This window comes from Dromiciops gliroides, chromosome 2 (genome assembly GCF_019393635.1).
Source record: "Dromiciops gliroides isolate mDroGli1 chromosome 2, mDroGli1.pri, whole genome shotgun sequence".
Lineage (NCBI taxonomy): Eukaryota > Metazoa > Chordata > Mammalia > Microbiotheria > Microbiotheriidae > Dromiciops > Dromiciops gliroides.
Window position 1 is genome coordinate 273,693,408 of NC_057862.1, and position 16,930 is coordinate 273,710,337.

At 34.3% G+C, this 16,930-nt stretch overlaps 1 protein-coding gene across 3 annotated transcripts in view; it reads right to left on the minus strand.

Moving 5' to 3' along the window:
* Nucleotides 1-16,930, minus strand: part of MAP4K5 (mitogen-activated protein kinase kinase kinase kinase 5) — a 199,401-nt gene that overhangs the window by 36,154 nt on the left and 146,317 nt on the right. For 2 of the 3 annotated variants that reach the window (XM_043985683.1, XM_043985684.1), the window contains 7 exons: nucleotides 15,747-15,825; nucleotides 12,143-12,201; nucleotides 10,778-10,845; nucleotides 6,116-6,158; nucleotides 2,475-2,637; nucleotides 1,299-1,396; nucleotides 1,091-1,132 (listed from right to left, as the gene is read on the minus strand). In XM_043985683.1, coding sequence (XP_043841618.1) covers nucleotides 1,091-1,132; nucleotides 1,299-1,396; nucleotides 2,475-2,637; nucleotides 6,116-6,158; nucleotides 10,778-10,845; nucleotides 12,143-12,201; nucleotides 15,747-15,825 — 552 coding nt within the window. The remainder of the gene's footprint in view (nucleotides 1-1,090; nucleotides 1,133-1,298; nucleotides 1,397-2,474; nucleotides 2,638-6,115; nucleotides 6,159-10,777; nucleotides 10,846-12,142; nucleotides 12,202-15,746; nucleotides 15,826-16,930) is intronic. The other variant, XM_043985685.1, reaches the window with a different exon arrangement.

The window sequence follows — 16,930 nt, forward strand, 5'->3', positions numbered from 1 at the left end:
ATAAACTAAATTATTGCTTTCCCAGATTTTTATGGATTCCTAATTTATCTTTTTTTTAAGGCAATTGGGGTTAAGTGACTTGCTCAGGGTCACACAGCTAGTAAGTGTTAAGTGTCTGAGGCCGGATTTGAACTCAGGTCCTCCTGACTCCAGGGCTGGTGCTCTATCCATTGCACCACCTAGCTGCCCCCTAATTTATCTTCAATGTGAAAATATAAGATATTTTATTGTAGGTTATATTTATTATATTTATAGTGGAACCCCCTCTAACATATTTATTTTATATTAGGCCTTTAGTAAAAAACTAAAGGTACTCCCTGACAAACAATTTGAAAAAGTTCTATTCATACAAATAGGCAGATGGCATCAATCCAAGGGCAAATTCTTTGAGGATTTGAGACCTGTAGTCAAAACTGCTATTGGCAAGATTAAAAAACATCAGGTAGGGGGCAGCTAGATGGCGCAGTGGTTAAAGCACCGGCCCTGGATTCAGGAGTACCTGAGTTCAAATCCGGCCTCAGACACTTGACACTTACTAGCTGTGTGACCATGGGCAAGCCACTTAACCCCCATTGCCAAAAAACAAACAAACAAAGAAAACATCAGGTAGTTGCGCCTCATTAGGTGTGTTTATGATCAGGTTTACCAAGTACTTTATGAATATTATCTCATTTGATCCTCAAAACAACTCAAGGTGCTATTTATTATTCCCATTTTACAGATAAGGAAACTGAGGTAAACAGAGGTTAAAGTGACTTGCCCAGAGTCACTCAGCAAATGTGGCGCAGTATATAGAGCACCAGCCCTGGATTCAGGAAGACCTGAGTTCAAACATGGCCTCTCAGACATTTGACAATTACTAGCTGTGTGACCCTGGGGAAATCACTTAACCCCAATTGCCTCACTAAAAAAAAAAAAAACCCAAAAACCAAACCACTTTTGAAAAAAAAAAAAAAATAAATAACACTATTCTATTATCCTACTTTACATTTATACAATAACTATTTTCTAATTAGGTTATTCAATACTGAATAAAAATGTACTGTTACTAAACAAATATATAACAATTTCATATTAAAATATTTCTTACCAATACTTTTGGGGTTGGTGGAAGACCATTGATGGCTGGTTTCTGTGGACGAAAATGTTTTAAATATTCTAAATTGTATGACACAAAAAATGTTATATATTTACATATTAATTGTTAATAAGAAAGAACTAGCTAATAACATTAAACATTTCAATCACATTGCCAGTATATTACTTGATCCAGATCAACAACAGCATGGAATACCTACAGGGAAGTCTCGCTTGTCCTTTTTTCGTGGCAGTTGTGGTGCTTGTCCTAATCCTCCTGCATTTTCACTAATCAGTTTCAAAACACCATCGCCATTTCCTAAAATGAATCATTAGTGTAAAGAGAAATGACAGTATGAACTAGTATACATATTTAGTATAAATATTCTTTTTTTTCCTATAATATGGGTAATGGGTGATCCTTAGTTTGATGATGTTCGTTGTTACCAAAGTCTGGTGCCCTCTTCTAACATGTGCCAAGGCTACATCATCACTTTAATAGCAGGCTTAATATATGAAGACATTGTGTTGTTCTTTTTTAAGCAACATAAGCTGATCTTTAACAATTCTTGTTACAATAAACGTGCTTTTTAAAGAATTTTAAATGTGAGTTCATCTATTCACCAGATTGCATAAAAAGTAAAAAAGTGTAAATTCACACATAATTGAACTGGCTCAGGATGCGTTTTCCACACCTTTGTGCTGACACCATAAATTTAATGCAGAAGTACGTGATGCTTTTTAACATTTTGGAAAACAAGACTGACCTAACTTAAAAAAAAAAAAATACTGGGGCAGCTAGGTGGCGCAGTGGATAAAGCACTGGCCCTAGATTCAGGAAGACCTGAGTTCAAATTTGACCCCAGACACTTGACACTAGCTGTGTGACCCTGGGCAAGTCACTTAACCCTCACTGCCCCACCCAAAAAAAAAAAAAAAGAAAAAAAGTACCAACATAACTTTCTGGAAAACAGTATTTAAAAAAAAAAACATAAAAAAGAAATCTGAGTCCGTCTACTCAATAACAAAATATGGAAAACTATTATTGGGTCTTTTTCGTTTGTACTTCTGTTGCATGCAATCACTTGTTTTGGACACAGGGCAGCTAGTAAGAGTTCTACAATAAAAAGAACATTAACAAACCCATTCTATTTTAAAACAAGTCTGTACAGGAACCAGCTAAAATAAACCTTCCAAGACACCCTATTCCTGGGACCCAAACCAGATCCTTCCAACCTGGCAGTCAGAAATATTTAGACATTTTGAACAGAAAATGGTTTTCCCCCAACCAAATTAATCCTAAATGAGGGAAAAAAATTGCTATTTTTTTCAACTTTTCTAATATTCATCTATATCCCAGTATTTAGCTCTGAAAAGTTCAGGTCAGCTGATCCTACCAGTCATACCAAGGGAGGAAGTCTCAACCCCAGGAACGCAACTTGTGATACTTTGTCTTCTTTGAACTTGTGGAGCTCTGTTCTCTGAATTGGGACAACATTTTATGGTTGATGACTTTTCTTCATCTGGGAAACTGTCCTCAGAATAATAATTTATCTTTGGCTAGAACAAGAGAAAATAAAATGCTACTTAAATATACTTGGATTAAAAAGATTTTGTTCTATGCTCTCTTCATTCACTCACTCGGCGATTCCATCAACTCTTTTGTTTGTTTGTTTGTTTGTTTTTTAAGTGAGGCAATTGGGGTTAAGTGACTTGCCCAGGGTCACACAGCTAGTAAGTGTTAAGTGTCTGAGGCCAGATTTGAACTCAGGTACTCCTGACTCCGGGGCCGGTGCTCTATCCACTACGCCATCTAGCTGCCCCAATTCCATCAACTCTTGGGGGCTTAAATATCATCTCTAAGCAGAAGACTCCCAGAGCTATACATAGTCATCCTGAAGCTCTCTCCTAAGTTTCTGGCCTGCATCACCAATTTTCTTTTGGACATTTAAAACTAGATTTTCTAGAGATATTTTAAATTTAATATGTACAAAATGGAACATTATCTTTCCCCCTAAACCCTTTCCACTTCCAAAATCTTCTATTTCTGTCAAAGACTGTTCTGTCAGGCCTTCCAGATATATAAATCTGTCATTATTCTTGACTGCTCATTCTCCCTGTCGCCACAGAGATAATCAATGAACAGATCTAACCATTTCTATCTTTACAGTATCTTTCACATATTACCCCTTCTCTCCACTCAGAGCATGATCACCTCAGTTCAAGCAGAAGCCTTGTAACTGCACTCCCTACTTCAATCCTCTTAACACTCCTGTCAACGCTACCTAGTGCTGCCTAAGTAATTTTCTTTATACACAGCTTTTATTCTTTTGAATTTTATTTTTTTCCAATTACATGTGAAAACAATTTTTTAACATTTATCTTTTTTAAAATTTTGAGTTCTGGGGCAGCTAGGTGGTGTAGTGGATAGAGCACCGGCCCTGGAATCAGGAGGACCTGAGTTAAAATCTGGCCTCAGACACTTGACTAGCTGAGTGACCTTGGGCAAGTCACTTAACCCCAATTGCCTCACCCAAAAAACCCCCAAACAAATAAAATTTTGAGTTCCAATTTCTCTCCCTCCCTTCCACCTTTCCTTGAGAAGGCAAGCAATTTGATATATATTATACATATGCAAACATGCAAAACATATTTCCACATCAGTCAAGTTGTGAAACAAAACAGACAAAAACACCCATTATAAAGTGAAAAATAGTATTCTTTGATCTGCGTTCAGACTGAACAATGGATAGCTGGAGGTGGACAGTATTTTTCACCATGAGTCCTTTGGAATTTACATACAGATTTGACAATCTGACCCCTCTACTCAACCAAATTAAATGATTTCCTTTTGTCTTTAGGATAAAATATAAACCTCTAAACATAGCCTCAACCTATCTTTCCCACCTCATCAGACATCATTCCCTCTTTTACACTTTGTGAATCAAATTAGTCTTCTGTTCCTCACTTGTCAGGTTCCACTTCCTGTCTATCTCACATGCCCAGATCATACGCCATTCTGACCTTTGCCCCAGAGTCCCATTCTTCCTTTATTGAAGCCTTTCCTGATCCTCCCAATTGCTAATACCCTCACTCTAAAACTACTTTGTCTTTTACTACTATATACTATATACATGTATCTTTATCCACTTAATATTTATTATATGTATTTGTCTTCCCTATTAGGATGTAAATTCTTTGCAAGAAGACATTGATTACACATATATCTCCAGTACTTGGCACAGTGCCTGGCATATAGGAGATGCTTAATAAATGTCATAAAAGTTTTTCTTTCTAATGGCAAGGTTGAATAAGCAATCAATTAATCAACAAACATTTGCTAAGCACCCACTATGTGCCAGGCATTGTGGTGGCACTAGCAATACAAAGACACAAGCAAAAATAGTCCCTGATTTTGCTTACAAGCCAACCAAGGAAGATAACATGAGGAGGGAATACAATATAGGAAGAAGAACATCCAGTACAAAGATATGGTGTTGAAAAATGAGGTGTTGTATATGAAAAACAGCAAGAAGACCAGTCTGGTTATATTTTAGTGTCCGTGGAGGAGGAATAAGATTGGAAAGGTAGTTTGAGGCCAAGTTGTAAAGAGTTGTATATTTGATCCTGGAGGGGCAGATGTTTACTCACTAGGGGATTGACATGGTTAGAACTGCACGTTAGGAAAATCAATTTGGCTGTTGTATAAAGTGATGGACTGGAGATGGGAGAGACTTTAGGAAGGGAGACCAATGAAGAGGACAATGCAACAGTCCCAAGTTAAGAAGTAATGAGGCCCTAAATCAGAGTGGTTTCTGGGTAAATGCAGAGAAGTGGTCATATGTAAAAGATGTGGAGATAGAAAGGATATAGTAACTGACTGGATATGCAATTTGAGTAAAAGTGAGGAGAGAACAATGACTCAGAATGTGAACCCAGGTGCCTGGAGGGGATGGTGGTTTCCTCCACAGCAACAAGAAATTTCAGAAGGTGGGAGGGTTTGGGGAGGTTAGCGTACACAGTGAGTTTGATTTGATGCCTATAGGAAATCCAGTTCAAAATGGGCACTGACTAATGTGGAACTTGAGCTCAGAAGAGAGACGAAGACTAGATCTATAGTTCTGTGAATCACCTTAATAGAGATGATAACAGGCATTTATGAGGTCGATTTCCTCATCTTTAGAATGAGGGAGCTGAATTAAAAGATTTGTGAGGTCTCTTCCCACTCTTAACCTGTGAACCTATGAGTTTATAATGAGACATGTCATGGAATGATCCACAGAACTTGGTAACATTAGATAAGAAAAGTGAGGGAAAGGTAAGAGGCAAAATTATAAAAGGTTGAATTAGGAGCCAGCATGAATGGTAGTCCCACTGATACAAACTGTTAAGTTTAGAGAAACATATTTGGAAAGGAAGAAAATAAGCTCAGTTTTGGAAATTGTGTATCTGGGGTACGACACAGAAAACCACCTGTAGAAATGTAAAGATAAAGAACCTATATCTGATTGCTTGCCACCTCAGGAAATGAAGGAGGGATAGAATTTGGAACTCAAAACTTTAAATAAAAATGTTTATTATTATTTAAAAAAAATTAGGATACAGGTCTAGATTTTACAGCATAAATTACGATAAATTCAAACCAAAGTTGTGCCCTGGAGGTCATACTGTGGTGAGGGACAAATTAAGGCTAGATTTTCCTTAAAAGATAATGAAAAGACTAAGTCTCCTTATCTCACCAATGCTAGAAGTGCCATAGTCACTCAGGTCTCAAGCCCATCCACACTACCATACCTGACCTATATTCTTTAGTATATTTGTTGTAACTTAATATTTGAAAAGTGACACTATTGATTCATCAACTATACTGAGGTTTTTCTCACTCCTATGGAATTTTTAGAAAATGCATACTAGATGGGCACTGCCTTTTTTTTTTATTAGAAGAAAGTTTCCAGTTGAAGTTCAGCTTTTTTGTATTTTGACAAAATTTAATTATTTACAAAATATTTTTAAACTTTACAATAATTTTGCAACTTACCTTAGGAGGTAGTGGTGGTGGTACTGCATGCTTTAAAGTTGATCTAATACAATGAGAAAAGGATCTTTTAGAAAACATAAATTAAGGTACCATAAAATATATTCTATTTAAATCAGGAAACCATTATAACTAGTAACAAATTCTAAGTGAGTATAAAGAAATCTGATTCTCTTTGGAAGGCATATAGCACAAAAAGTACAGCCTACATATACATAAAGAAAAAAATCTTCTGGGAAAATACTGTGAAGTCATAATTTTAAATATATTTAAAACATGACTACAAAGCAACATTCCAAAGGCTACAAAGAAAACTCTCCTTATCATAGTAGTCTGAATAATATAATTTCTATAATACTCTATGGTTTACAAAGCAATTTTCTTAACCATCTGAAGTGAAGAATACAAGTTACTATGTTATAAGTGAAGAAACTGAGGGATTAGAGGTTAAAGTGATCTACCAGTGGTCTTACAACTAAAGGTTAGAACCCTTAGTTTACTTTTACCATTTAAAAAGAAAACAAAACAGTTAACTATTCTCTTCCTCATTTTAATGGCATTAATTTTGTGTCTGTGTGCAAAAACTTTAAAGCCCTTCATAACCTAACCCCTTCTCCACTTTCCAGTCATTTCCTTAATCCCTTTCCATGTCCTCTATGATCCAGGGACACTGGCATTTCACTGGCTGTTCCCCATCTCTAGAGTTCTTTCTCTCCTCATCTCCATCTCTTGGCTTCCTTCAAGTCCCACTTAAAAATTTCACCTTCTACAAAAAACGTTTCCTGGTCCCATTTAATTTGAGTTTATCTTACAGTTGTCTGCATGTTGTTTGTCACATTAGACTGTGAACTCCATGAGAGAAGGGTCTGTTCTGTGCCCTTCTCTTTATCCCTAAGACTTTACTCTGTACCTAGGGGCTTACTGACTTGATTTTACAGATCTAGATGATTTGGAGCTTATTGTGGTAAATGGTGTGAAAACACTGCCCTGAAGTTTTCTATCCTTTTTTCTCGGCATTTTTTGGTCAAAGAGTGAGCACTTGGGGTCTCCAGGTTTATCAAACACTCTGCTAGGTGATGCAGTGGATAAAGAACCGGCCCTAGATTCAGGAGGACCTGAGTTCAAATCTGGCCTCAGACACTTGACACTTACTAGCCTGTTTGACCCTCATTGCCGCCCCCCCCCCCGCCCCCCCGCCCCCCCCCCTCCCGCCAGAAGTGTCAAGTGTCTGAGGCCGGATTTGAACTCTAGTACTCCTGAATCCAGGGCCAGTGCTTTATCCACTGTGCCACCTAGCTGCTCCCCGCTTTGTAGTTTTTTAAAGAACTGAAACGTGTATTGTATTTTGTCGAAACCATTCTAGTATCTTTGGCAAGAAAACCTCAAATGGGATCACGAAGAGTCAGACATGACTAAAATGACTCAAAAACAACACATGCTATTTTGGTATCTGTTGATATAATGATATGGTTTTGCTTGCTTTTTTTTAAAACATGCTCTATTATGATTATTTATTTTAATATTGAACCAATCTTGCATTCCTACTATACATTCTATCAGTTCACAATGTACAATCTTTTTTATATGTTGCTGAAGTATTTTTACTACTATTTTATTTAAAATTTTTTCATGGATATTAGAGATATGATCATACTTTGCTTCTCTGGTTTGTCTCACTCTGGTTTAGGTATCAGGACATTTCTATCACAGAACTAACTTAATAAGATGCCTTCTTTTTCTGTATGTACTATTGAAATTAATTGTTCTTTGAAGGTCTGATAGAATGCACTTGTAAATTCATCTAATCCTGGTGTTTCCCCTTCTTTGGGAGTTACTTTAATAATTTCCCTTTTTTCTTTTTTGATACTGGCAATGTCTTCTTAAAAAAAAAAACAGACTATTTTAATGGCTTCTCTTTTATTAGTTAAAAAAAGCATCTAATTTGAATTTCTATTTTGATGTTGAGTTGACATTTAAAAATTTGTTGGTTTTCTAGATTTTTAAAAAGTTTGAATGCCTGATTTACTGCTGTTCTTTTGAAAAAACAGAAATGCAGATTTTCTTCTCAGGACTTTTTGACTGAATCCCCAAAGTTTTGGTATATTACTCCTCTCATTTAAAATGAAATGAAATAATAAATAATCTTTGATCTACCAAATGTTTAGAATTAAGTTATTCAATCTTCAATTAAAAGGACCTTTAAATGGCCTTTACTGAATGTTGCACTGTGAATTAAAAGATATGCTCAGTATGTTTTGTGTATTTCCATTTTAATATGTGAGGTTCTTGTGCCCTTACGGATAGTCAATTTTCTATTTAATTTTTTTTTTTTAGTGAGGCAATGGGGGTTAAGTGACTTGCCCAGGATCACACAGCTAGTAAGTGTTAAGTGTCTGAGGCCGGATTTGAACTCAGGTACTTCTGACTCCAGGGCCGGTGCTCTATCCACTGTGCCACCTAGCTGCCTCCGATATTCAATTTTCATAACGCTGCCACACATAAATCAGAAATGTGCATGTTCTTTTTTGCCCCCATTCAGTAAACTGACAGTACATTATAACTTTTCTAAAATTCTGCTCAGGTCCTTATCTTCTTTCTTGTTTATCTTTTGTTCAGATTTGTCTAGATCTGAAAGGAGTATACTGAAGTCTCCAAAGTATTATAGGCCTACTATGTATGTAAATCAATGAACTTTTTCTTTAAGTATTTAGATGTTTGCCATTCTATATCTTATATCTATCTCAAATATTGAAATTAATTATCTACTGTGCTGTAATCAAACAGTAATAAAGTTCTCCTGTTTCATTTTTCTAATCATGTCTATTTTTACTTTTGTCTTGTCAGAGATCATGATTATTACCTCTGCTTTTTTGAGTTCAACTTACATATAACAGATTTTTCTCTAGTCTTTTATTTGAACTCTTGTGAGTCTTTTAGCTTCATGTATACATTATTGGTTTCTGGGAAGAAGAGGAAGGGAATATAAAAGCACTGACATAGTGCTTACTATGTGCCAAGTACTGTGCTAAGCATTTTTTTAAAACAAGTATTATCTCATTTGATCCTTACAACAACCCCCTGAAGTAGGTGCTGTTATCATCGCCATTTTACACTTAAGGAAACTGAGTCAAACAGACGTTAAGTGACTTGTTCAGGGCTGAACACCTAGTAAGTGTCTGAGGCCATATTTGAAGTCAGATCTTCCTTACTCCAGGCCCAGTGAGCCACCGGGTCTATGGATTCTCTTTCTAATATGTTCTGCTATCCTTTTCTGTTTGATGGGTTGAAGTCCATCACATTCAAGTCATGGTTATAACTATGAACTAATTATTTCCCTACCTCCTATCTGCTTATACCATTTCTTCTCTTTGAGGAAAAGTTAAATATTCATTATTTGTATTTCATGCCATCTGCTAGTTATGCTGCTTCTCTTCTCCCTTTGTCCAATCCCTGATGACAGGTTCTCATCCTTTCTTCTTTTCATTTTATTTCTCCCTTCATGATCCACCCTCCAGACTTGGAGTTTGTTTTACTTACAATTATCTTTTTGAATTTATCCTCCTTATTAACTCCCACATCATCCTCACTTCCCTGTCCCCATGTAATGTTGAGTTGTATTTATTTCTATGCCAAATTCTTTGTATATACATATCTTCAGCCTTCTTTTCTGATTCTAATTAAAGCGATGCTCATGTATAAAGCCTGCTTAACCCATATCTTCCTCTATGTTGTATACTCTACCCTTATACTCTGATTATAATAATCAGTTCAAATCTCCTTACTAATTTTTTCTCTAATATATTTCTCCCATTTTTTATCATTAAAATATAAAATTTTTTCATGACTATGATATTTAAAGTTCTGAGGTGACACATTTCTTTCCTCCCTATTAGAATATAAATACTTCATCTTTTCTATTACATTATGCTCCTGTGTCAGTAATACTACCTTGAAATGCTAATGACATATTAACTTATTAAGTGTTAGTAAAATGAAAATACTATACTATACAAAAGCTATTTTTCAAAAATAAAACAGAGGGGCAGCTAGATGGCACAGTGGTAAAGCACTGGCCCTGGAGTCAGGAGTACCTGAGTTCAAATCTGGCCTCAAACACTTGACACTTACTAGCTGTGTGACCCTGGGCAAGTCACTTAAACCCTCACTGCCCTGCAAAACAAACCAAAACAAAAAACCAAACCAAAACAGAAACATCAAAATATATCCAGATATATTATAACTATGAAAAGGCAGCTAGGTGGCACAACGGATAGAGCACCAGGACTGAAGGCAAGAAGTCTCATTTTCCTGAGTTCAAATCCAGTCTCAGACACTTACTAGTTGTATGACCCTGGGCTTAACCCAGTTTGTCTCAGTTGCCTCATCTGTAAAATGAGATGGAGAAGGAAATGGCAAACTATTCCAGTATCTTTGCCAAGAAAACACTAAATGGGGTCATGAAGAGTTGGACATGACTGAAAAATGACTCAACAACAACATATGATAAGAAAATATAAACTTATACTAGTATTCAATCTGCAATGTTATTCAGGTTTAATTGTATATTACTTTCTCACTTGAACAACACATAACAAGGCTTGTAAAAGGTCCTTTTTCTCAAATGCTCATTTATATAGAAAAAAGTAATCATTATTAAGTCATTACCTGCTGGTGTTTGCACTATCTACAAAAGGATTCCACTGTGATGAAAAGTCAGTGTCACCTGATACTATCTAGGGAAATAAGAAAATACAATTTCATGTTATACACTGAATACAAGATGAATTACTACTGCTTGATTCAGGAAAAATAATATTTCCATTCATTTCAATTAATCTATCAACATGCATTTATTAATATATATTATGTGACAGCTACTTTGCTAGGTAAAGGAGACACAAATTAAAAAATGAAATAATCTTTAATTCATAAAGGGCTGGTATCCTAATAAGGAAACAACAAAAACATAAAAAACTACTACAGATTAAAAAAAGAACCATAAAGAGAATAAATAAATAGACGCAGGGTAGTTACATATAATGTAATTAGAGGAGAGAGGATATAACAACTGGGTGTTGAGGAAAGACTTCACACGGAAGGTGGTATTTGAGTTGTGCTCTTCAAAAAAGAGAGATTTTTAGGAGACAGAGGTTAAGGAGGGAATACATTCAAGACATGGTGAATGGCCAGTGAAAATGTACAGAAATGCGACTTCTGCTATATATCAGAACAGAGAGAGCACTAGTTAATGGAAAAATAGGGTGGGAAAAAGGATGGGGCAAAGTTCTAAGTCCAGAAGGAATGAGATCAAGAACAACAGTCCAATGAGACAAATTAATATGTGAAAATGTTAGTCTAAATAAAAACTAATAATGAAAAAAATGCATCAGTTATTTTAAAAACTAAAAGCAAAACTATATGAGACAAGACTTCCAATTTTAAAACAGAAAACGCGAAAGCAAGAACTTGACCAGGATAGAAAAATAGAGATTTTCTGAAACCCAGAACTATGTGAGATAGTTTGCAAAAACAAATATATAAACTATATCTATATATTTATATCTATCTCAAAGATGGAATAATTACACCTTTTTCCTTTCATATTAGGAATATTTTTTAATTTCATAAAGGCAAAGGTGAAAAAAATTATCAATAAATTAAAGAATGCATTAAAAAAAACTAGAAAGCATACAAAGTAACAGATAATTTACTACAGTCTTATAGAAACTAGGAAAGGAAAATATGCCCTAATATTCAGAAGATGGGAATCAACAACCCAGAGACATATCTGTTATACAAGTATAACAAATTAAGTAAATATTTTCATTTGGAAAGAGGACAAAACACTTTAAAAAATCTACTATCAAAATTCATACTTGAAAGAAACTCATGTAGAGAATTACAACCATTCCAAATTAAAATTTGAGTCATAATTCTCCACATGTAAAATTAAATTATTGACATGAAATGAAGATAGCTAATTTTTTTTGTTTAAAAATGAAAATAAAACAAAAAAATATTTAAAATTACCATTTCATCACGTGCTTCTGTTTCTTTTCTTAAAGGCGGTTCAAACTGTAGTTTGTCAACTGAAAAATACATGTTTAACAGATAACTATATTTTCATTTGTTCACTCAAATTTTAATAAAACCTACAAGAATTAAACTGAGTTGGGACAGCTGGGTGGTGCAGTGGATAAAGCACTGGCCCTGGATTCAGGAGGACCTGAGTTCAAATCCGCACTCAGACACTTGACATTGACTAGCTGTGTGATTCTGGGTAAGTCACTTAACCCTCACTGCCCCCCGACCCCCAAAAAGAATTAAACTGAGTTATAACCCACTGTGAAAAAAATTAAAATGACAAAATCTACTGTTGTCTGGGAAGGAAGTATACACATATACTCTACAGAAAATTCAGATTGATACTTTTTTAAACTAATTTTTTCTGTTATTCTACACTGGAGATGAATATGAATATTACTATAAGAGAAAAGAAAAAAGAAATTGAATTTAATTATATCCAACTTTAAATTTAGCACATTAGTGCCACAAACTGCCTTATTTGTTATTGTTGTTGCCCTGTGAACCTCTTGTTCTCTTTTGTGAATTTTCTATAATCTTTTCTTTTTCTTTTCTAATTTTAAATGTAGTTTGAGATATTAGAAACTACTTAAAAAAAATCAGATTAGCTAATGTTTTATCCATTCTTTCTATCCCCCAAATCTCCTAGTTTTTTGTTTGTTTGTTTGTTTTGCGGGGCAATGGGGGTTAAGTGACTTGCCCAGGGTCACACAGCTAGTAAGTGTCAAGTGTTTGAAGCCGGATTTGAACTCAAGTACTCCTGAATCCAGGGCTGGTGCTCTCCTAGTTTTATTTAGCCAATAATTTGTTTTTGCTTTCAATTGTGTTAATCTCTAATTTTCCATATTTTAATTTTTAAAATTTAAAATAGGGTTTTCTGATGTGATGCTTTTCTAATTTTTTAAAAAAGATGTTTTTAAATTCACTGATCTACTCTTTCTCTACCTGAGGAAACTTTATTTATTTAGTGTTATACTAATCAACCTATCAAAAATATTTCATATATCTAGAAAAAATATCAATTCATCTGGAAAAACAAAAGCTCAAGGACATCAAGGGAATCAATTAAAAAATATGGAAGAGCATGATCTAGCAGTACTGGATCTCGAACTGTATTATATAAACCAGTAATTATCAAAGCAGTCTGGTACTGGCTAAGAAATAGAGAGGTAGATCAGTGGAATAGAATAGGTACGAATTACACTATACTAAATTACTATAGTAATCTAATATATGAGAAAACAAAAGATCCAAGCTTTTGGAACAAAAACTCATTATTTGACAAAAATTGCCAGGAAAACTAGAAAACAGTATGGCAGAAATTGGGTATAGACCAACATCTCACCCCATATACTAAAATAAGGTGAAAATGTGTAAAGATTTACACATAAAGGATTATAGCATAAGCAAATTAAGAGAGCATGGAATCATTTACCTGTCAGATTTATGGGCAGAGGAAGAATTTAGGACCAAAGAAGATATAGAGAGCAAAACAAAATGTAATTAAGATCATTTTGATCATATAAAATTAAAAAGCTTTTGCACAAACAAAACTAACATAACCAAGATTACAAGGGAAGTAGAAAACTGGGAAAGAATTTTTGAAACAAATATCTCTGATAAAGGCCTCATTTCTCAAATATATAGAGAACTGAGTCAAATTTATAAAAATATGAGTCATTCTGACTAATGCAGAAATATGTTTAATGTGATTGTACATATATAAGCTACATCAGATTGCTTGCTGTGTTGGGGGGGAGTGAGGGAGAAAAATCTGAAAACTAGAAATCTTAGGAAAACAAATATTGAAAACTATTTCTACATGTAACTAGAAAATAATAAAATACTTTTAAGATATAAAAAAATGTCATTACTCAATTGATAAATGGTCAAAGAATATAAACAGGAAGTTTTCAGACAAAGAAATTAAAACTATCTATAGTCTTATGAAAAAATGTTCTAGATCACTAGTGATCAGAGAAATGCAAATTAAAACAACTCTGAGGTATCACCCCACACCTATCAAAGTGGCAAATATTACAAAAAATGAAAATATTGGATGTTGGAGGGAATGTGAGAAAGCTGGGATGCTAATCCACTATGGGTGGAGTTATAAAAAGATCCAACCATTCTGGAGAGCAATTTGGAACTGTGCCCAAAGGGCTATAGAACTATATATAATCTTTGATCCAACAATATCACTGCTAAGTTTATATCCCAAAGGAGAAAAAAGACTTATTTGTACAAAAATATTTATAGCAGCTCTTTTTCTGGTGGCTAAGAATTGGAAATCAAAGGAATGCCCATCAATTGGAGAATGGCTAAACAAGCTGTGGTATATGTTGGTGATAGAATATTATTGTGCTACAAGAAATGACAAGCATTATGATTTCAGAAAGGCCTGGAAAGACTTGTATGAATTTATGTATAGTGAAGTGAGCAGAACTAAGAGGATGTTGTGCACAGTGACAGCAATATTGTTTGACAAAGAACTGTGAATGACTTAACTATTCTAAGCAATACAATGATTTAAGACAATCCCAAAGGACTAATGGTGAAGCATACTATCCACTTCCAAAGAAAGAATTTATATTGAAGCATGCTATTTTTCACTTTCTTTAATTTTTTTCTTTTATTCAAGTTTTCTTATACAAAATGACTAATACAATTGCACATGGATAATAAATATCTGATTGCTTACCACTTCAGGGAGGGGTGAGGGAAGGGAAGGAAGGAGGGACAAAATTTGGAACTCAAAACTTTAATAAACTAAATCTCTACCTAGCATGCCTTCTTATTTTATTTGGTACTAAAAAATAAATTATTGATTTAAGAGGGAGATGACTTAATTCAATTTTGAATCTTTTTCAAGGTATATGATTACATCAAACTGAGCTATAGCAAAATCAATGAGCCTTATAATCATAATGTCTGTTTAAAAAAAAATTAAAAGTAACCACAAAAAAGTAAAGAGAAACAATTGAGAGTTTCTAAAACCTGTGACAATGGCATACACATATCATAGCCTTTCAGAAAATAATTCTTTCCTGTAAATTCTCTAAAAATCATGTAAAGATATTTATTAACCTATAATCTATAAACTGTGATGTCAGACAACACACTAATAATATGCAACTAATAAAAAAAACACACACCACATTTCCAGCACAATTCTTCGCTTTAACAAAATGATAAAAAGGTATCAAAATAAGATGAGGTAATTAAAACTGCAAAGGCATGACAATTTTTGGTATTATTCTATCAGAAAATAATTTTTAAAATCTATAATCACATATTCAGCCCTTAAAATTCTTACAACAGGGGGCAGCTAGGTGGTGCAGTGGATAGAGCACTGGTCCTGGAGTCAGGAGGCCCTGAGTTCAAATTTGACCTCAGACACTTGACACTAGCTGTGTGACCCTGGGCAAGTCACTTAACCTTCACTGTTTCCCCTCCCCCCAAAAAGAAAGAAAAAGAAAAAAGAAAGAAATGCAAGAACTCTTAATCATATAACATGACCAACAAATTAAAATATATTATAAATACATACAGTTTATCTCTGATGCTGTTCGTTCTGCTCTGACATTCCTGTTTGTAGAGCGAATGGTATGACGTACAACTGCATGGGGCTGTAAATGTAATATCACAAAATAATCAAATCTCAACAATTTTTTTGTAATATAATTCTTCTAAAAACCTACTTAAAATCTATGAAAATAAAGTCTAAAATAAATGAAAATTCGAAGAAAAAAATCTAATACATTCTAGGCTAGGGAATAATTTTGACAACTGTGTGATTAGTGGAAGACTCCCTGAAGAGTAGATAACTTACAATTCCATTTTTAACATTTCGTATCATTTGCTTTTGAAAAAGTCTTGCACATTAATCTAAACTCCACAAGGGTGATTTAAGAAACATAAAAATTCTAGACGACTACTAGTCAGTAAACAAACATAGAAATTAAGTTAAAAAAACTAGTAGTATTGTTTTCTACTGAAGTCCAATGACCACTTATACCAACCATCATTAAACCCTTAATTTTTAAAGAAAGAAGCAATATGGGGGCAGCTAGGTGGCGCAATGGATAAAGCACCAACCCTGGATTCAGGAGTACCTGAGTTCAAATCCAGCCTCAGACACTTGACACTTACTAGCTTGTGTGACCCTGGGCAAGTCACTTAATCCCCACTGCCCCGCAAAAAAAAATAAAAAAGAAAGAAAGAAAGAAGCAATATATAAAATGTATTTATTTTATGTTATCAACAAGAGACATATGCAATAAATTTTACAATTTTATTATTAAAATCATTATTATTTATACTTATTAAACATTTAAAATTCTATAATACACAAAGAAGGGAAATTAATAGGAAAATGAAAATAGAAAGGGTAGGAAAGGGAGAGAAATAATGAGAACTACCAAAAAAAGGAGATGAGATAGTTATGAAGACTTTGTAATAACAATATTCCAAAAATTCACAGATTTCAAGGCATGTTGTGTTTTTACAACCATAGTAGGAATTGTATGTATGTATGCGCGTGCATGCACACGCGCGCGTGCACGCACACACACACACACACACACACACACTTATCCTGAAGTATGGGTGAAAATAATCCAAGGACCAGGTAGGCCTTACCCTGATGAAGACTTTCAAGGTAATGTACTTAAAAATCAAACCTGTCTTATATTTTCTGAAGATGTTAAGCACATTGTTAACCTTACTGAATAA